Source organism: Mesoplodon bidens, assembly GCF_964165515.1.
Source record: "Mesoplodon bidens genome assembly, chromosome: 2".
NCBI lineage: Eukaryota > Metazoa > Chordata > Mammalia > Artiodactyla > Ziphiidae > Mesoplodon > Mesoplodon bidens.
Genome location: NC_138177.1, coordinates 78,389,669 through 78,407,977, shown reverse-complemented (window position 1 = coordinate 78,407,977; position 18,309 = coordinate 78,389,669). Strand labels below are relative to the sequence as shown.

At 49.5% G+C, this 18,309-nt stretch overlaps 1 protein-coding gene across 2 annotated transcripts; it reads right to left on the bottom strand.

Annotated features, from left to right (window-relative positions):
• Nucleotides 1–200: 200 nt before the first annotated feature.
• Nucleotides 201–17,950, bottom strand: ANKRD35 (ankyrin repeat domain 35). 2 transcript variants are annotated; one of them, XM_081255233.1, is made up of 15 exons: nucleotides 17,937–17,950; nucleotides 17,110–17,230; nucleotides 11,785–11,915; nucleotides 10,905–10,993; nucleotides 10,471–10,535; nucleotides 9,593–9,650; nucleotides 9,329–9,399; nucleotides 8,903–9,009; nucleotides 8,078–8,262; nucleotides 7,416–7,453; nucleotides 5,254–7,248; nucleotides 3,461–3,550; nucleotides 3,147–3,212; nucleotides 2,466–2,566; nucleotides 201–1,925 (listed from the first exon to the last, which is right to left on the bottom strand). In XM_081255233.1, exons 2-14 carry the CDS (start codon nucleotides 17,146–17,148, stop codon nucleotides 2,504–2,506), a joined length of 2,997 nt encoding a protein of 998 aa, XP_081111359.1. In that variant the 5' UTR covers nucleotides 17,149–17,230; nucleotides 17,937–17,950; the 3' UTR covers nucleotides 201–1,925; nucleotides 2,466–2,503. The 2 variants fall into 2 exon arrangements, with proteins under 2 accessions (XP_081111359.1, XP_081111358.1); XM_081255232.1 differs by lacking the exon at nucleotides 17,937–17,950 and adding an exon at nucleotides 17,438–17,470.
• Between the last annotated feature and the right edge of the window lie 359 nt (nucleotides 17,951–18,309).

Here is an 18,309-nt window from a genome sequence, read left to right as displayed (position 1 = left end):
GAACCAAGTATCAGATCGAGGGCACTCAAAAACATGGTCTGAACCGCATCATGGCTCACCGAGCTTCACCTACTCTCACGCATGCACTCACATCTGAAGCCTGGAGCACGAAGGGGAAGTGAAGCAGGAGTAGTAAGTCCCTACTGAAGTCCGACTGAAGAGACAGCCGAGGAGGAAAGAGGGGAACATTAAGACTAGAGTCACTTTGAGAAAGAAAGATTTATTTATGAAATCAAGGAAAATTTCAGGGCTTGGGGGTGTTGGGGTAACAGTTTATGGGGTTGTATAGAGGGAGATTGTTTAGGAAGACCAGGGGCTGGAGAAGGTTCCACTTCTGTGTTATCATTAACATCACTGACCATTCCCACAGCTCAGCCATCCTGGGATCCGCTTCCAGGAGCTCCAGAGGAAGCCAAGGGCCTGGCTTCCATTACCAGAGCTGTTTCCTGACTCATACTCGAACTTAGCAAAATGATCTCCCCCTCTCTGGACCCTTCTCTCAGCAGTTTCTTCATTCTTCCCACCCCACACTGCATATATAATAAGGAATGTAACAGTCCTTTTCTATTCTTTGGTAACTCTAAGGGTAGAAAGGAAAAGAGAGGTTCTGTTCCCCTTAATAGAAATGACTTGGACATTTTGATGCTCTTCTGGCAGCTGCACCCTTCTTTTTCCCCATCAATTCCTCCTCTCTTCATTCTCCCAACCTTAAAGCAGTCTTTTGCCCATCCACATAAACCCCAAAGCTGACCCTCATCTTCTTTAGGACCTAATCTACACAGCTGCTCTTTTCCTGGCCAGACCCTGGAGCGAGGCTCTGCAGCCCTCCAGTGGCCCCCTGTCTTCCACGACGGCCCCTCCCCACTCTTCTCTCAGCCCAGTCAGTCTCCACTGCCAAACCGCTGCCGCCTGACCCAGCATAACCCAGCGGGGGTGGGCTGCGAGAAGGAACTGGGAGGGATCAGTGTGGCGGCCACCAAACTGCAATTCCAGATTTTGGAGGAACTCACTTGCCTCACTCTCACCTAGCAGTCTGGCTGGTGAAGGGGCAGGAAGGGGAGGAGACCCAGGGGAAGTGGCCCAGAGAGATACACTTTTTCAGTCTGAGAACAGAAATGGGGGGAAGAAGCCAAAGCTGAGTATCCTTTCTTCCCTCTTCCAGGAATCAGACTTTTCATCCCTCTTTGCACCTGGGGCAAAGAACACTGACTACATAAGACCATGCACCTCAAATCTAGACACATGGTTTAACACATGATAGAATATTTTAGATTGTACATCTTGAAGAAAATCTAGGTCTCTCCATCTATCCTTCTTAAAAAAGATAGTGGACTGAGGAGTCCCAAGGTAGAGAAAAAAAGATTAGAGGTGTGTCAGTCAGTAAGAAGCAGATTTGAGAAAGAGAAAGGAAGAATGTCAATCTCCATTTTTACAGAGGGCTGTTTTTCAAACTGTGAGAATGCTGTTTTTCAAACTGGGTCTTGACCCATTAGTGGATGTATTGTAACCAATATTTTTTGATGGAATATAGAACGGAATAGAAATAGTAAGGGTAAATATTATTTCAGGTATGTACACACAGGATGTAAAATGTATTTGTTACTATGGATCATAATCAAAGTTTGAAAGCAGCTAACTTATGGGGCCATTTGTGATCAAAAGGAATGAAAAAGATTCCTTCCCCCATGCCCCTTTAGGCAGAAAAAACAATGACACCCAACATCATCCTGCCTCCTGCTTTATTCTCCACAGAGCTGGCTTCCATCCACACCTCCTCTGATCTCATCCACGCTGATTCCAGGGTTCAGGTTCTCAGGTCTGGGGTCCATAACGTCAGGTGAAGCCCCACCCACACACCTGTAGTGGCCAACCCACCACCCACCACAGCCTGTTGGAGGCTCTGGCAACCAGGGATGCTCTATTCCCTGAAAGAAGAAATTCAAGGATGAAATACACACACTTCTATACCCTCAGTCTCCTCTCACCCATGCCAAGATGCTAAAGATGATCCGCATCTATCTGGACTGGAGAAGATGGCTGCCTGCATAGGGGCAGGGAGAAGGATGGAGGATGACTACACTTTGAATGAATGGTGTGGCAGTGAAGGAGAGATTCTGGAATCTGTAGAGTCCCACACTAGGAAACAACTGTGCACCACTATCCCACCATTACTCATCTTTCACTGGTATCTCTCTACCCCAGACCTTAGGAGAGTCATTCATCTCCTCTTTTCTGTCTCCATCTCATAAGTCAGACCCCTTCAGTCTACCTGCTCACTGATTCCTGACTCCACCCAGTGATTTCCCATATCATGTCTTCTCAATTGACCTCACCTCAAACGCTCTATGCCCCACAGGACTCCCTAGTGTCAGCTACCACATGGGGCAAAAGGAGACTCCAATTTCTATCCTTAAGCCTCCTTTCTCCCAAGCTCCTTCCCTCATCACCCTCAAACCACAACTCACAACAGAGAGATCCCATATTCTTCAGGGCACAGGATGCCTCACTCCTCCTGGATGCTGAGGATTCGCAGTAGGATATTGTACACATCCTGTTCCATGTAGCCCTGTAGGCAGCATGAAAGAAACAAAAGGAGATGAAGAAAAGGAAATGAGAGAGACAGGAAAGGGAGAGTTTCTATGGTAGAGTAGGATGCTACTAACTACGTGCCCTCACTTATACTACTTAACTTCTCAATAGCTGTTTCCTAATCTTCACAAGGAAGATAATAATGCCGACTTTTTAGAACTGCTGTGAAGGTTACAACTGTGAATATGGAGCAAAGCACCGGGTACACAATAAGTGTTCGATTCTTTATAGTTATTATTATTCCTAATAAAGGAGCGGGCCACCCACCTCTTCTTCCTTGGCGAGGGATAAGCTGGCTCAGGAGGACACTGAGAAGTGGCGTAGGGGACAGGAAAAAGCCTTACAGTCAATCAGGGAATTGAAAAGGAGGGGCAAACACCTCTCCCCCTCATATTCATGCATAACTTCTCTCAATCTGCCTAATGAGATCCAGAAACCTGGTACTGGGACATCTAAAGTCCAGCTTCCTGAGAGACGAGTCTGTGCAGGTTAGAGAAGGGATGCCAAATGCAATGCCCCCTGGCCAGCTCTCTGCCTCTACCTGCCCCCAGGCTCACCTGAGCAGCATTCAGCAGATGATTCCTATAGGTGGAGATGATCTCTTCGTGGTTCTTCTGGGAATCCTGGGAGTGAGCATCAATGGGAGGTCATGTGCCCAGCCTCTCACACTCACCCTCATCCCCCAAGCATGAGGAACAATGAAGTAAAGTGCTCAGCTGTGCCAGGTAGGCTCCCTTGGCCCATCACTGGCTCAGCCTAGACCACTGACAAGCCAGGCCTCTGGAATCCCCAGAATCTCTCCCACAGGTACATCACTTCACTGTGCACCCTCTTCTCTAGCAGTGTCCATTCCCCTGAGGGCCAGACATACCTGCAGCTGTCGGGTAAGGTGAGCATTTTCTCCCCGAACTGCTAGAATCTCCTCTGAAAGCTGCTCCAGCTTCTTCAACAATTCCTTGATCTGAGGTCAAAAGGAAAGAAAAGGAACCAATGAGGCCCCAGTCATTTCCCACCCCAATACCACCCAAAGTCAAGGTGAGTTTCCTTTTATTGGGTATTTAATATCTGCCAGATGCTTTTACACACATTGTCTCACTTAATACTCAAAACAGTTCTTCTTCTGTTCTGAGAAGAACAATCCTTCTCTGAGGGAAGTATTATTATTCACATTTTGTAGATAAGGTGCCTGAGTTAAGTAATTTGTCAAAATCATACAGCTAATAAGTGATGAAATCATAATTTGAACCAAGATCTCTTTGAATTCATGGGCCACACTCTTAACTCTGTCCTGGATCCTGACTTACTTTGGCCTACTGACCACTGAGGAAAATGGAGATGAGTTTCTGTGGTTTGTGAGACTGAGGTACAAATGCAGTTAACGGTAACCAGCAGTAATAGGAATAGTGGTAGTAGGAATAATAAAACTAGCTAACTTCTACTGAGTACTAGCCATTTGCCAAAAGTTGTCCTATTTTAAATATAATGTCTTATTTAATGTAATCCTCACAACAACTCTGTTATTATCCGCATTTTATAGATGAGAAAACTGAGGCTTAGATAACTCAGCCAAGATCAATCAGTTTTGGTTTTTTTTGTTTTTTGTTTTTGGCCATACCGTGCAGCTTGTGGGATCTTAGTTCCCCGACCAGGGATCAAACCCAGGCCGCCTGCAGTGGAAGCGAGGAGTCCTAACCACTGGACCGCCAGGGAAGTCCCAATCAGTTCGTTTTGAAATTGAAATTCAAATGCAGACAACCTCAGTTCAGAGCCCACTATACTATTTTCTTTTGTTCATTTGTCTACTTTTATCTTCCCCTTCAACACCAACAGAAAATTCCTTTCTTTAATTAGCCCCACCCCACACTGATTCCTATTCTGTATAACGTTCCTTCTATTTTTATGTCCTTTATAGTCCATAAAATGTATACTCCCTATATTTTTTAATCCTTCTAAATCTGATCATGTACACAAACTTTGGTAAGTCTGAATTCACTCACTGCACAGGTAGTTCTACAATTACTAAATTCATTTGTAAATCGATGTTTTCGAATTTGTAAAACATGTCTGTTGGAAGCCTGTAGACTTATATTCACCTTTGGAGCAATCATTAGGAAACTTGGGTATCTAACACAATGGTTTTCAAACTTTTGTTTTTCTCTGCATTGGCACCCTCTTTGCCAATGGAAATCTTTTGTAGAGCCCACTCTGACTGAAGTGGGAGGGGAGAAAGGGACTACAGTCTAGTCTACTTCTCTTAACCCGTCAGCAACCCCTAGCCCAGGCACCTCCTCAGAACCCTAGCAAAACCACAGGGACTCACCACAGCATCCGCTGTCTTCGCAGGCTGATACATTACCTAAGTCAAAATGCCGATTAAACCATAGTACCCCAACGGTGGTAGCCCTGACCACACTGCATCTGAACCCTGCGTCCGAAATTCTAATACCTAAGCCCCCCTTCTCTCTTGTATTTATAACTTACCTCACCTCCAGTCTCAATCCCAGACCCCCTCAGACCCAGGAGAACATAGTGCGGTCCTTGCAAATGACTGGTGTTCTGTTTGGGGTATTAATCGGACGAAACCAAAGATAGATTCTGGTCAGCCAACCCTAAACACACAGAAACCTGCCCCTTCGGCTCCCTTCGGCTGCCTGGTCTGCTCACCTTGGCCTCCTTGTCCCGGCCAGCCCCGATGAGATGCTCCACCTTGTCTTTCAGCAGCTCTGCCGTTTTCTCCAACTGCTCGGAGCGCCGGCGCAGCTCGCTGGCCTGGCGCTCCTGCCCCGCCGCGCGCGCGGCCAGGTCCCCGCTCCTGTGCCGCTCCTCGGCCACCGCCTCCCGCAGCCGCCCCATCTCCCGGCAGGCCGTGTTATACTTTTCCAGCAGGGCCTTTAGCTCCTGGCCCCAAGCCCGGGCCTGGGCCACCAGTGAGCTCCGAGTTTGCTCGTGCTGCCGCAGCCCAGCCGCCTCCCGGGCCCTCAGCTCAGCCACCTCCTCCGTGGCTTGGTAGAGCAGCTGCTTCAGCTTCCCGATCTCCTGACTCTTCCCGCTCATCGTGGCCTGAACCGCCCGCAGCTCTTCCTCCAGCTTCCCCAGGTCTTGCTCCAGAGCCTCAACCTGGGGGAACGCTGAGGCCTCTGAAGAGGCGCCCTGTTCCCCACGTCGGGCAGGGGAGCCCCGCAGCTGCTGGTTTTCCTCTTCTAGCCGAGCCAGCACCTGCTGGGCCTCGCGGTGCCTGGCCACCAGGACGCTGACGCAGGCCTGCAGCTCCTCCAGGCTCTCAGCCGCTGGGCACCGTGCACTCCCCCTGCCCACCAGGTCTGGGGGCAGGCAGTCCCACAGTCCCCGGAGGCCTCTGCTCTGGGAGGCCAGGCGCTTCCGCAACTTCTCGGTGGCCTCCTTCTCCAGAGCCAGTTCATCTGTCAGCAGCCCCGTGCTCCACCGCAACTGCTGTAGCTGGACCTGCGCCTCTGGCTTGGGCACGCACTCCCACTGTAGCCGCTGGCTCAGGGACGGCAGCTCCCCCTGCAACCACTGCTGCTCCTGGCCCAGCTCCCCCAACTCCTCCAGCAAGTTACTGTCGCTCAGCCTCAGTGCTGACACCTCCTTCTCCAGCTGTCCCTCTGCCAGGCCCCCTCCTGGCATCTGTTCCCCTCCAGGCGTCCCTAGAGGCTCTCCCCAGGCCCCAGGAGCCCCTTCCTCCTTCCCTTCACCCTCTTTGGTGATGGCCCCTGGGCCTGCCTTTGGGGCTCCCTCTCTGGGCTCCTGGGCAGGGGCCTCAGGTTTCATCTGTAATCCTGCTTTTGCCCGATCTAGCCTCACCAGCACCCGCTCCAACCTGGCCTCCATCTTCTCCCAGGCTGCTGCTGCAGCCTCAGCCCGGGACGTCCCCAGAGCTCCCTCCAGGTCTGGTCTTGATAAAGCCCCCCGGGCTGCATCCTTTTCTCGCCACACTGCAGCCAGTTCCTCCCTCAGCTGTAGCAGGAGCTGGTTCATGGCTGCTGTGCACACTGGTTCAGCCACTGTGCCTGTTGGTTCAGCCCCTGGGGCCTGGGGCCTCGCCTTCTGGCCAGCATGCAGCTGGTCAGTATGATCAGGGCCAAGGGCCTGCCCACCATTGGTGGTCGGTTGCTGTCCTATGGATTTCCCAATGGTCTCAGACCTTGCGCTCTGGGGTGGCTCCTGTTCTTCTGGTTGGGACCTTCCATGGGTGTCATACTGGATCACCCCTCCAGCTGAATCCTCAGCCTTCTTGGAAGCTAATACTGGCTTTGCTGCAGCTGCGGCTGCTGCCTGTCGCTGCTTCTTTAGCTCTTGTATGCACGTAGCCAGCATGTCGAGGGTACAGCCCTGCTCCATGCCATCTCCTCCAGGCCGGAGACTAGAGCGCAGGTCTCCCAGAGCTCCGGGCTCTTGCGATAGGAGGAGCCCCAGCTCCCGAACCTGTTCTTGAATCTGGTTCTCCAGGCCCAGATAAGCTGCCGATTGAGCCTTACACTCTTCCGTATTTCGCAGCAGCTCCTGCTCCAGCTGGGAAACTTTCCTCTGCTCCTCTTCATACTTCCACTTCCACTCCTCTGAACATGGATCTTCATCCTCTTCTTCCTCCTGCTCCTCCTCAGGCTCTGCTCTCCATGGGCTCTTAGGTGGAGAACCCACCTAATGGAGAAAAAGGAACAGTGAAGTAAACCCGGGCAGCTAGCCCAAGAGGGCCTTTCTTCTCTTAGACTGTCTCGATGCCCCCGGTGATCACTGCCTGGGAGATATCCCAGCGGGAAAGCCTGGGGTGGGTCAGAAGCAAAAGGAGAAGGCACTTAGGGTCTTACCTGGGATGCAAGATCTGGGTGTTGAACTAACCCCTGACCTATATGAAAAGATGGGGAAAATGAGAGAGGAGACAGGGCCCACGTGCTTCTAGCCCACACTCTGCCTTCAGACTTTCCATGAAAGGAGTGGCCCCTCAGTGTTAATCCTTTACCACACTTGTCGAATAGGGAAAGCCACCCCTATTTGATGGATCCCTAGCTGTCCAGCAACCTTCTTTTCCTATCTCAGAGATATGCCAGCTCATTCATTTCATTCACTCACTTATTTATTGCACACTATGCCAGGCACTGTTATAGGTACCAGGACCTCAATGGTGAGCAAAACAGAGATGGCCTGTCATCTGAGGGGGTTACAGTCTAGTAGGGGAGAGAGAGAGATTGACCATCAAATCACATAAATAGATGTACAATTGCAACTCATAAATGCTAGCAATAGTACTAGCCAGAGTTGCCTTCAGTGAGAGACAAGGCTGCTTTGAAGAATTTTGTGACCATGCTTTTGGGAATTTGGAGTCATCTCATAGCAGCAGCAGTAAATAAGTAAACTCTCAACTAAAGTGACAATTATTATTGCCATGGAAACAAATGGGATTCTAAGACACTTCTCTGATTCTAAGGCTATCGAGGAGCATCTTGAAGTTACAAAAGGGTATTGGCTTTACCTCCCCGCCCCTGCCGGTTCAGGGCCTGCCGCAGCAGCCTCCACAGCATCTTGTCTTGTGTGCGTAGAGCATAATGCAAAGCATCATGCCCCGTGCTGTCCACCGCCCCTGCATCTGCTCCGTAGCTCAGGAGCAGTTCAGCCACCTCAGTGCTGCCTTTTTCACAGGCCAGGATCAGAGCCGATCTATGGGTTGGGACAAATCTGAGCATAAGCTTTTCTCATGGAACCCAGGAGTCCTGGTTTCAAAAACTCCACTCACAAGGTCAGCTCTCACTCAGTGTGGTCAGGAGAACCACAGACCAACACCAGCCAGTGACAAAGCATGAGGCCAGACCAGAACTTTTCAAATGTCATTCCTTGGAGCTGTAGCATCAGAAAGCAGGGGGCCAGTTGGAAGGGCTCCACTTCCATCTGCTTTATATATTGAGGTTCTGCATAAATTCTTTACTGGGGAAAAAGTATTCCATTGATTAGAAGATAGTTTGAAAACCAGTAAATTAAACTAGTGGATCCAGAGGTATTGATTCTACTTCCAGAGTCACCTATGCTAGGAAGATGGCAGTGTCAGCAACAGAATAGGAAAGTATAAGGAAAACGTTCTCAACTCACCAAGAGGAAAACAGTGAAGCAACAAACAGTGCTCTTCTGAACCACCACTGAGAAGGAGAGAGGTTCCCAAGAAAACAGAGACCAACCTGCCTTCTTCCCCAATACACACGCACACACACACACACACACACACACACACACACACTTTGCCCAGTGGCTCCTTTCTAGATTGGTCAGGGTCGGGATTTGGGGTGGGAAGACGGGGAAGGCTCACTTGTCATTCTTGTCAGTGACATTAACCCGGGCGCCTCTCTGCAGTAGCTGTGAGCAGATAGCTGCGTGACCACCCAGCGATGCAATCATCAGGGGTGTACGTCCATCCTGCACAGATTGTGGGAAGGGGGTTCACGAGGAGCCGGGGGAACCAGGGCTTTGACACAATGCAACCAACTCCCCTGTTCCCGCACCTCTCCAGGAAAAAGCCCCAATCCTGGGGCTAAATATTCCTTCTCAGAGGGTTAGAAGCTCTCCAGAAGATAAGCCTTAAACCCTCTGTGTGGAAGAGGAGGAAGGGGCATGGGGAGAAGGAAGAGGAGGTGGTGCTACACAACCCCTGGTCATGGAACTTGGCTAATTAAGTTCAGAGAAAGCATCAGCCTCCCCATGTAGGGCCCTGCCCAGCTGCCCAGCTGACACTCACATTATCCAGGACATCCAGGAAGGCTTCGTGATCACACAGGAGGAGCACACTTGAGGCACAGCCAGAGAAGGCTACGGAGGGTTGCGGGATGTTCAGGTTAAGGGGAGGCAGGAAGGACACCTAGTGAGACCATGACGCAGCATCCCCTCCGACCACTTCAGCAGTCAGCTCTGGCCTGCCCTTCCCACCAAATGTTATCCCCCCCCTCCCTCCCCACCCTCTGGTCCCTGTGGTCCTGTTTCCCACCAGTCCCCTGTCACACACCTGCCCAGTGCAATGGACTACGATTTTCCACATCTACAGCATCTTCATTGGCACCATGCTGCAAACAGCCACAAAGGGAAGCAGCATGGAGCGTGGTGTTAACATTCTCATCCCATACCCCCTGTTGGGTCACCAGCTTTCACAGTACTGTGGGGAGGGGCAGGAGGACCATGACTTTGGCCAACTACTAGGCAAGTCCAATGTATTCCTTGCAGATGATAAGCAGCCTTGAATTTCAGCCCTGGTTCATAAACCTAGGGCCTAAGAAAAATCATATTATAGGTAAATAAACATGTTAGGGAAAATGACAGCGGAGTCTATGTCTGGTACTTTAGGATCATAATTGGGAAACTTGGAAAGGGCCAGGAAGAACAAAGCAGAACATCCATTTGCACAATGGCCTGTTGAACTGTGCCTTTGAACTTTGGGAGACTTATTTCTGAATTGTCCACATGTCATTTCACATGTATATTTCTCTTTGTACTCCTATACCACAAACTCCTCAAAACAGACAGCAGGCTTTGGGTTTAATGTGAACACCTCTGCCATCCTTCCACCTGCCCATCATCACAGCAGTTAGTCTCTGCAGTGCCTCTGCCAGTGGCTGAGCTCAATACATGCATATTGACTGACTGGCAGTCAGTCCCTGGCAACGCTGCTTTATGACATGCCCTCAAGGGCAGCATTAAGCAGGGTGCCTGCACATAGCAAGTGTTAAATAAATGTTGGCGAACTAATGAATAAGTGATTACTAGCTCTCTTATTGGGGATGAGAGGGGTACATTTGACCAAATATTGCTGGTGAGTACAAGACAGAGTAAGGAGTCTCTGGGTCCTCTTCTTCCTTTCACAGGAGTAGTATCAGGGGTTGCTCTTACCTGCAGCAGGACCTTGACACATTGTGGCTGGCAAGAAATGGTGGCCAAGTGCAGGGCGGTTCTCCCTGGAAAGCGAAAGAAGGGGAGAGGGAGGGTGGGTGGCCCCATGCATACCGATGACTCACAGGGAGGGAAGGCAAGAGACGCACATATAATCAGGGAGATTAGAGAGAGAGGCTCTCAGCCACATGGGGCCAGAAATTCCTGTTCCCCAAGTGCCTGGTACCTGCGGTGGAGGTGGGAATGGGGGTGAGGTAGGCCCAGCTCGCAGGGAGCGGAACCCCTGGAAGGAGACTGGCCAGAACTTATGAGGAGAGAAGCAGGAGGGCTACAGTTGGAACCTCCAGCAGGGCCCAGCACTGGCCCCCCACCCCCCGACTGCTGCTGTAAAGGGAAAAGCAAGCAGCATGACCCAGTGCTTTAGTCTAACTCACCATCGTCATTCTTGCTGTTGATGTCAGCCCCATTTGCAAGTAGTACAGTCAGACATTCTGTCAGGCCTTTGGAGGCCGCCAGATGAAACCTGCCAGAATCAACGCCGAGAGGCAGAAGGATGAAGGGACCAGGGAATGAGGAATGGGAGACCCTTAATAAGCACCGCCTACTAAGCTCCATCACCCCGAAGCCAATCCCAAAAGCAGAGAGGGAAGCTCCCGTAGCCTGACTTTCTGAGAAAGAGAAGCCTATATAAATGGCCTACTGTTAAAACTTCAGAGGAGGCTGGGAGCAAAGGTAGAAATAAGAGCTACAGATCTCAAGCAATCTCAGAGTACTGCAGGGGTGTACAGGGAACACATAATTACCTGTAACTCAGCACAGGACACTTAGCAGACTGGAAGTGTCACAGAGTGGGCCAGAGCAGAGGGCTGGACATTTGCAGGCTGACTTGGGAAGAGACAAGGGCTAATATCCCTCTTGTCCTAATCACTCCTTCCAGCCACATGACTCTCATGACTCTCATGGCCACCACTGCACTCCTAATTTCTCAAGCATACACACCCTCCTATTTGTACAATGAAGAAATACTCTATTTAGTGTATGTTTCAGTTTTCCTTTCGTTTCATGGGCTTTATGTCCTTTTTTGGTCAATTTTGTTGATGTGGGTCGTGAGGTGTGTGGACCTCAGGGACAATATCTTCTTCCCCCACTTTGTGCAGCACTTGATATGTAGCAAAGGTTTACTGATATACTTGCTAATTAAGACAAAAAAGGGCTCTGACGTTGTAGGCATTTCCTGGTCTTACATCATATTGGGGTTTGGGGTTTTTAAAGAGAACCACATACCAAGGGTGGGGATCAAGAAGGCTTACTTACGGGGACTGGCCATTCGAGTCTAGCTTGGTGGGTCGGGCAGATTTCCTGGAGGCCAGGGCAGCCACGCATACCAGGTCCCCCCGCTGCACTGCCTCCAGAAGCTTCTGATCACGGCGGTTCCATCTCTCCACCTGGTCCAGAGCCACAGATTGTGTGAACATAAGAGGCAAGGGTAGAGTGGAGAAAGAAAAGAAGAACATGGTTAGGATGCCAAGCAAGGGAAAAGGGACATCCCTGAGATCCTTTCAATGTTCCACAAGTCGCTCAGTCTAGATCATTTAGTCCTTCTAGGTGGGCCAGTTAAATAGTCACCAACTCTTATGTCACTGGGGACATTATTGCCAGCCCTGGACCAAAAGGTGCTTGGACTCTTGAGTTAAAAATCATTTTTGAGGACTGAATGCGTAGTATTTCAAATGTCTTTTTATCAGCATTATGATTATTGTTGTTAGGTGCACAACCTCCTAGCAGTCGTAGCCATGACTCCCTTCCCTTTTGCTCTTTAGGTCTTGCTGGAGCAAACTGAACCAAACTGACCACTCTGGACTGGGTTCGCCTTGCCTCTCAACGCCCCACCCCCGTGCTCCTCTGTTTCTTTGTTCTCAGATATTTGAGAAATCAAGGCACCTAGCTTTGGGTCATAGATAGGAGTCCAAATACCCATCCATAGCATCTCTACCCATTGGCTTTGGGGCCCAAAACTAGGAGCAGAAGCACAGAATTTTCGTTTTCCCTTCTCGTACCTATGTCCTCTGGCTAGTCCTTCTTCCCCTTCCATGGCAACAACAACCAAAAGGCAAAGACAGGTCTCTAGCTAGGCTTGAGGAGGCAGCTTCCCTCCTCCACCCTTCCCTCCCTCCTCATTTTCCTGGCAGGGAGCAGCTGTCCCAGACAACAGCCATACCTGGGCACGCATTGTTCTACCGTGCCAGCTTGACTTTTACAGGTGGTGGGGTAATTACAATAATTGAAGTATCACAGGACATGAGAGAGCTGTGTAAAAACACCCAGAGCTGAAAGCACAGAAAAGCCTGGTTTGGTCCAGAGAGGAAAGGAAAGGAAAGGAAGAAAGGATGCAAAAATCTGTGGAATGGTGAAAAGGGCCCTAGGTGAATATTTGTCAGCAGGCCTAAGTTCACGGCCTGGTTCAGCTACTTCAGTAATTCACATACTTTAGCTATGTGACCTAGAGTAAGCCACTGAACACCTCTAATCTGTTTCCTCATCTATAAAATGTGGAAAATAATAACTACCTCATCATGCTGTGAGTATTAAATGAGCTAACGTATATAAAATCTCTCTGTAAACTGTAAAAAGCTATACAAGTGTATGGCATCCTTATAAAAAAACAGGAAGCAGTGGGGGACTGGTGGCGGCACATTGCATTTTATGAGGTGTAATTGCAAAAGAAGAGGCTATAGGAGAAGGTGGGGAAAAAAGGGGTCTATGGAAGCCAACTCATTTTCAGATACATAGCCAGGGCAAATTATTAATCAAGAACAGGAAAGACTTTAAATGCCTAAACCATAAAATTATCTAAGATAGATGGATTCTGAGGTAATACTCGTGAGGTAATTCCTCGTAGCCCATTTAAGTGCTATTTCAATTACCCTCTCAACACCCCTAGAAAGTAGTTAGGGCTGATATTATTTTATCTAGTTGACAGAAAAGAAACTGAAGCACACTGAGGTTAGATAACTGTCCAGGCTCACACCACAAAATAGTGGTAAAATTGAGATTAGAACCCAGGCCATCAGATGCCGTATTCTAGTTCTCACCACCAGGCCATTTACTACAGAGCTATGGAAGGTTTACTTATTTTCAAATAAACAGTCTAAGACCGCCTCCAGGGTAAAGCCACCCACCTTCAGATACTACTCTGTACAAGGAGAAGAGTCTCCAAACAGATTAATTCTCAAAGGACATAATAAGCAAAATGACTGCTCCACATACCAACAGACTGAGATGTAATAACAGGTTATCCAATGCCCCCTGGGGGGCCATATCACCCTCAGAAAAAGCAGACAGCTAGAACTACACCTCCACCACAGGACACCACCATCAGCTGACCTCAATCTGAAGTTCTCTGTTTAAAATCCTGATTCTAACACTTTCTATCCTTGTGAATTGAGGCATGTAACAACTTTTTTGAACCTCAGTTTGCTAATAAAATAACACTATATAAAGCACCTAGCACTGTCTGTCACGTAGTAGGTACACAATAAATGTTAGTCCTAATCTCCATCCTTCCTAGCCTTGCTTGGCCCATTTTGGGTGTTCCTGGGCTCAGAATTCTCCATCCAGGGGAGTGGGAGGAAGGGATCTTGATCATATCGGGTAATGTATGCCAGTCAAGTTGTATAGATGGTAAAGGTGCTTCTTAGCAAGGTAGATAATTCTCTTTCCAGCTAGATAGTTCTAAATCCACCCAATTTACTTCCTATAATCTTGTTATACCAAGAAGAATTTAGAATAGGTAGAAGTTCTTCACAGCCAAACCTCCACAGAGCTAAGGTGAAGAAGAACAGAGGGGAACTTCCCTGGCAGTCCGGTGGTTAAGACTCCACACTCCCAAGGCAGGGGGCACGGGTTCAATCCCTGGTAGGGGAACTAAGATCCCGCATGGCCACATGGCATGTACCAAAAAAAAAAAAAAAAAAAAGAACAGAGGGATGCTTCCGAATTCCAAGATCCAGTCTATTGTTCACCCCAGCACCTTGGGAAAGAGGATAACCATCACAGCCTCAAGGGAGCAATCACCAAATTAATCAGCAGACTCAAAACAAGGATAAGCTTTGTATCTCCCGTAGGATTGGGCGGGTGGGGGGGTGGCTTTGTAGAAGTAATTGCAGCCTCTCCTTATCTCTGGCCGTGTGTCTATGACCATCCTATCAAGACGGAACTCACCAACAGTAGAGAGAGAAACAGCAGAGAGAGTGGCTACCTCTGTAGGACAGGTGAATGGAAATGGAAATGCTGCCCTGGAGGAACCAGGAGCTGTCTCTCAATTTTTTAAATGCAATTGACATTCCTCTAAGCTGATCCAGTGCCTACTGTTTAAAGCTATTTTCTGACTTACTTCCTACATAGGCAGAGTAAGCTGCCTATGTAAGACACCCTCAAAGGTATCCTCTACTTGACTAGATCAAAATGAGATTATAGGAGCTGGCTTTTGTTTGTTTGTTTCTTAAACTTCCTATATGTATTCTGGATGACTTAGATTAATTTTTAAATGATCACAGATCCTTCAGTCCTTATCTCAATCTGAGGGTGCAATCTGGATCCAGGGGTGGGAGCGGGATGGAAAGGGGCAATCTTCTGCCATGACTGGGAAGCCAGGCTTTGGGAGTGGTCAGGAAGGCTGTCACACTATTTCTCTGACAAACTGGTTCAGAGTGGTTAGCCATCCAGGGAGTGGAGGAATTTATCATGAGAAGTGTGGGGAAGTTTCAAGACGAAACAATTTACAGCTTAAATTGGTTTATTTTCAATCTCGTTGGATCCATACCCTGACTGAAGAAACAGTTTTCTTTCCAGCTAAGTAGTTCTAAATCCACCTAATTTACTACCTATAATCTTGTACTAAGAAGAGTTTAGAATGGGTAGAAATTCTTCATGGCCAAACCTCTGTAGAGCTGGGATGAAGGACAGAGGAATGCTTTAGAATTCCAACATTTAGCCCATTGTTCATCCCAGCATCCTGGAAAGTAGGCATTGACCAACAATTGGAGAATCAGGATGAATGAGATAGTTTCCTGATTCCTAAGGAGCAGGCAGACTCCACAAACCTGAAAGGGCAGGGCAATGTGGAGGACTTTCAGTAACTAAGGAAGAGTCCACGTGAATAAGAAAATCATCCTGAGTTAAGACATTCTGGGCAGCCTCAGTTTCTGGTACTTTTAGTAGTCATTCAGTAAATGCCTTTTGATTGGTTGATTAATGTGTGGAAACTAAGTGGGGAAGCAAACGTTAAGTGGGATGAGAACAGGCCTCAACAGAGTTCCTACTCTTGCCTCGTAGGTCACTTCCAGGCTTCTGTGGCCTGCCCATGCAGAGTGAGCTGAGCATTTCTCACATTTGCTCAATGAATGACACCACAAAGTCAAGTTAGTCTAAGCAATATTACTACAGGTAGTTGGCTACTTCACTTCAAAATGAACCGTCATCCCAGTCTCCACACAAAATTTCATCCCTAGATAGGGGGTCTCTCTGTAAGAGATCTTCGGAGAAGAAGAAGCTATACCCTCCCTTAGCCACTCCCTTCTGTAGTCTTCCTCCCTGTGTTTTGTTCTGGGAGCACAGTGACTTCTACTGGGGACTCTCAGAGTGAATCCATTTTATCCTCTTTGCCTCTCACCATTACCGTTCCCCAGCTCAGTCAAAGGAAGCAGAGAGTATAGGCCCTAAACAACTGGGTGAGGGTCTAGAATGAAGGAAGATTCTGGGGAGAAGCAGGCAGAAGGCCTTGAGTGGCCCAAGAACCAGTGTGATGACCAGGCACTGCAGTGAACTGGCCAGAGTGGATTCTGCAGGCAATTTACCCATTCCTTGGGGAGCAGCCAGGCAACTGTCCTCCTCTGGCAGTTTCTGTCGGGCTGGCCAGGCCGGACTGCAAGATTAACCCGCAGAGAGCAGGCAGAAGGAGGTCGGGGAGTTGAACTGCCACTGGACAGAGAGGAGCAGAGCTTGAAGGGGAGAACAGGAGAAGACGGCTGCTGTCAGAGCACCGATTGGAAAGAGGTTTGGAGTGATGTCTGAGAGCCAGTGGGGGTGATGAGAGAATGGAAGTGGAAGCGGCATGGGGTGAGATGGGGGCAAGGACAGAGAAGACTCTGTGAGGAAGGGCTAGGGGAAGGCACGGGGCTGGAAGTACCTGCTGGACTGAGAGCAAGGATTAGGACATATAGGAGGACAAGGCAGGGCTGGTAAATGGGGCGTGGGGCAGTACTTGGGAGACAGAAAGGGGCTTGGGGCTGAGCAGGGGCTGGGGATAGGACAGATGCTTGAAGGTAGTTCAGTACTGGGAAACAGAGAAGAAGTAGAGAATATAGCCTTTGGGAGGGGGCAGGGGCTGCCGGAAACATATCAGAAGAAGTTGGGGATGTAGATGCTTGGAGGACAAGAAAGGGCCAAGGGAAAGGACCTTGTGGCGGACAGGGTCTTGAGGAAGGCAGAGCGGGAGGGCTGAACTGCGGGAGCGGAAGAGCTAGAAAGACCGATAAAGAGAAAAGGCGACGGTGCGTGGAGATGGGACTCAAGACTTTTGTCACCACAGGGCTTGGACCCCAGCCCCATGCCCATCCTCCCAGACATTGCAGCACATACCGCCACCTGTGAGCTGGAGCAGGAGAAGATGCGCTTCATGGCCGGGGCCGGGGCCACGGGGGGACGGGGACGCGCGGAGAGCGGGGTCACAGGTTCCTGAACCCACCGGACTCGTCTGCAGCTGTGTAAGAGAGCTGTCAAAAGCAAACCGGGACCCGCCCCAGGACCCACCCCGTTCAATCAGAGGCAAGAATCCGAGGGCTGGGCTTAAAACTCCGCCCCTGGCCCAGCCGCACTCTGCCGTTGCGGAGGCAAAAATCCTGCAGTCTCCGCCTGGGCTTGGTCTCAAACCTCACCCTCCCAAACCGAACCCGCCCCCAGCTCCGACCTGCTCAATCGTAAAAGGGACCTCCGGTCCCCAGACCCGGGCTCCGGCTAAAACTCCTCCCCCTGCCCCGCCCCGCCCCTCCCCTCCCCTCAGTTCCAGGCTGCGGCTCCACCCCCAGCCCCGCCTCAGCCCCGCCCCCCGGGGCGCAGCCGCAGGAGTCTCCCGGTGTGCAAGCCTCTTAGCAACTGTCGCATTTAACCACTGGTGACGACGATTTGATTATATCCAGAGACGTTTGCCAACTTAGTTACCTCTGCTTCCTCCCCCCATTCTGCGGCCAAAAACCCGGGCACAAAGAAGGATTTGAAGAGAGCAGTTTGGAAACGGGAGGAGATTGTAGTGCCGAGCAAGGGACTGAGCGTCGATGATGCACGACCCACCGCAACGTGGAGAAAGGGGACCAGCCCTAATATCCCAACGCACCTCTACGTTAGAAAAGGGCACAGGGAGAGGAGGGATTCTTTTTATTCTAAGCATTCCCTTCCACAAAAATACTCACAAAACTGTCTTCACTATTTCCACTGCCCTTTAAATTCAGATTCTCAGCAATTCATGCTTGAACAGTCAGTCTACCCGGCTCTCTTTTCTCCTCCCTTCAGCTAAAGAGAGCACACTCAGATGCATATGAAAGCCTACAGGAGAAAGGTCAGCGTTCTTAACGTGGTTTACTAGGCTTATCAGGAGCTGCACTCTGCCTGTTCAAGTCTCATCTCTCACTACTTTCACAAACAGTCTAATGCTCAGGCTGCTCTAATCTACTACAATTCCCTTCCCGACTGGTGATTAATCCTCCCTGGAATGCCTCCTCTCACACTTGGTGGCCCCTCAAGACTTTTTTTTTTTTCTGTAAACTTAAAGTCCCTCCAACTTCA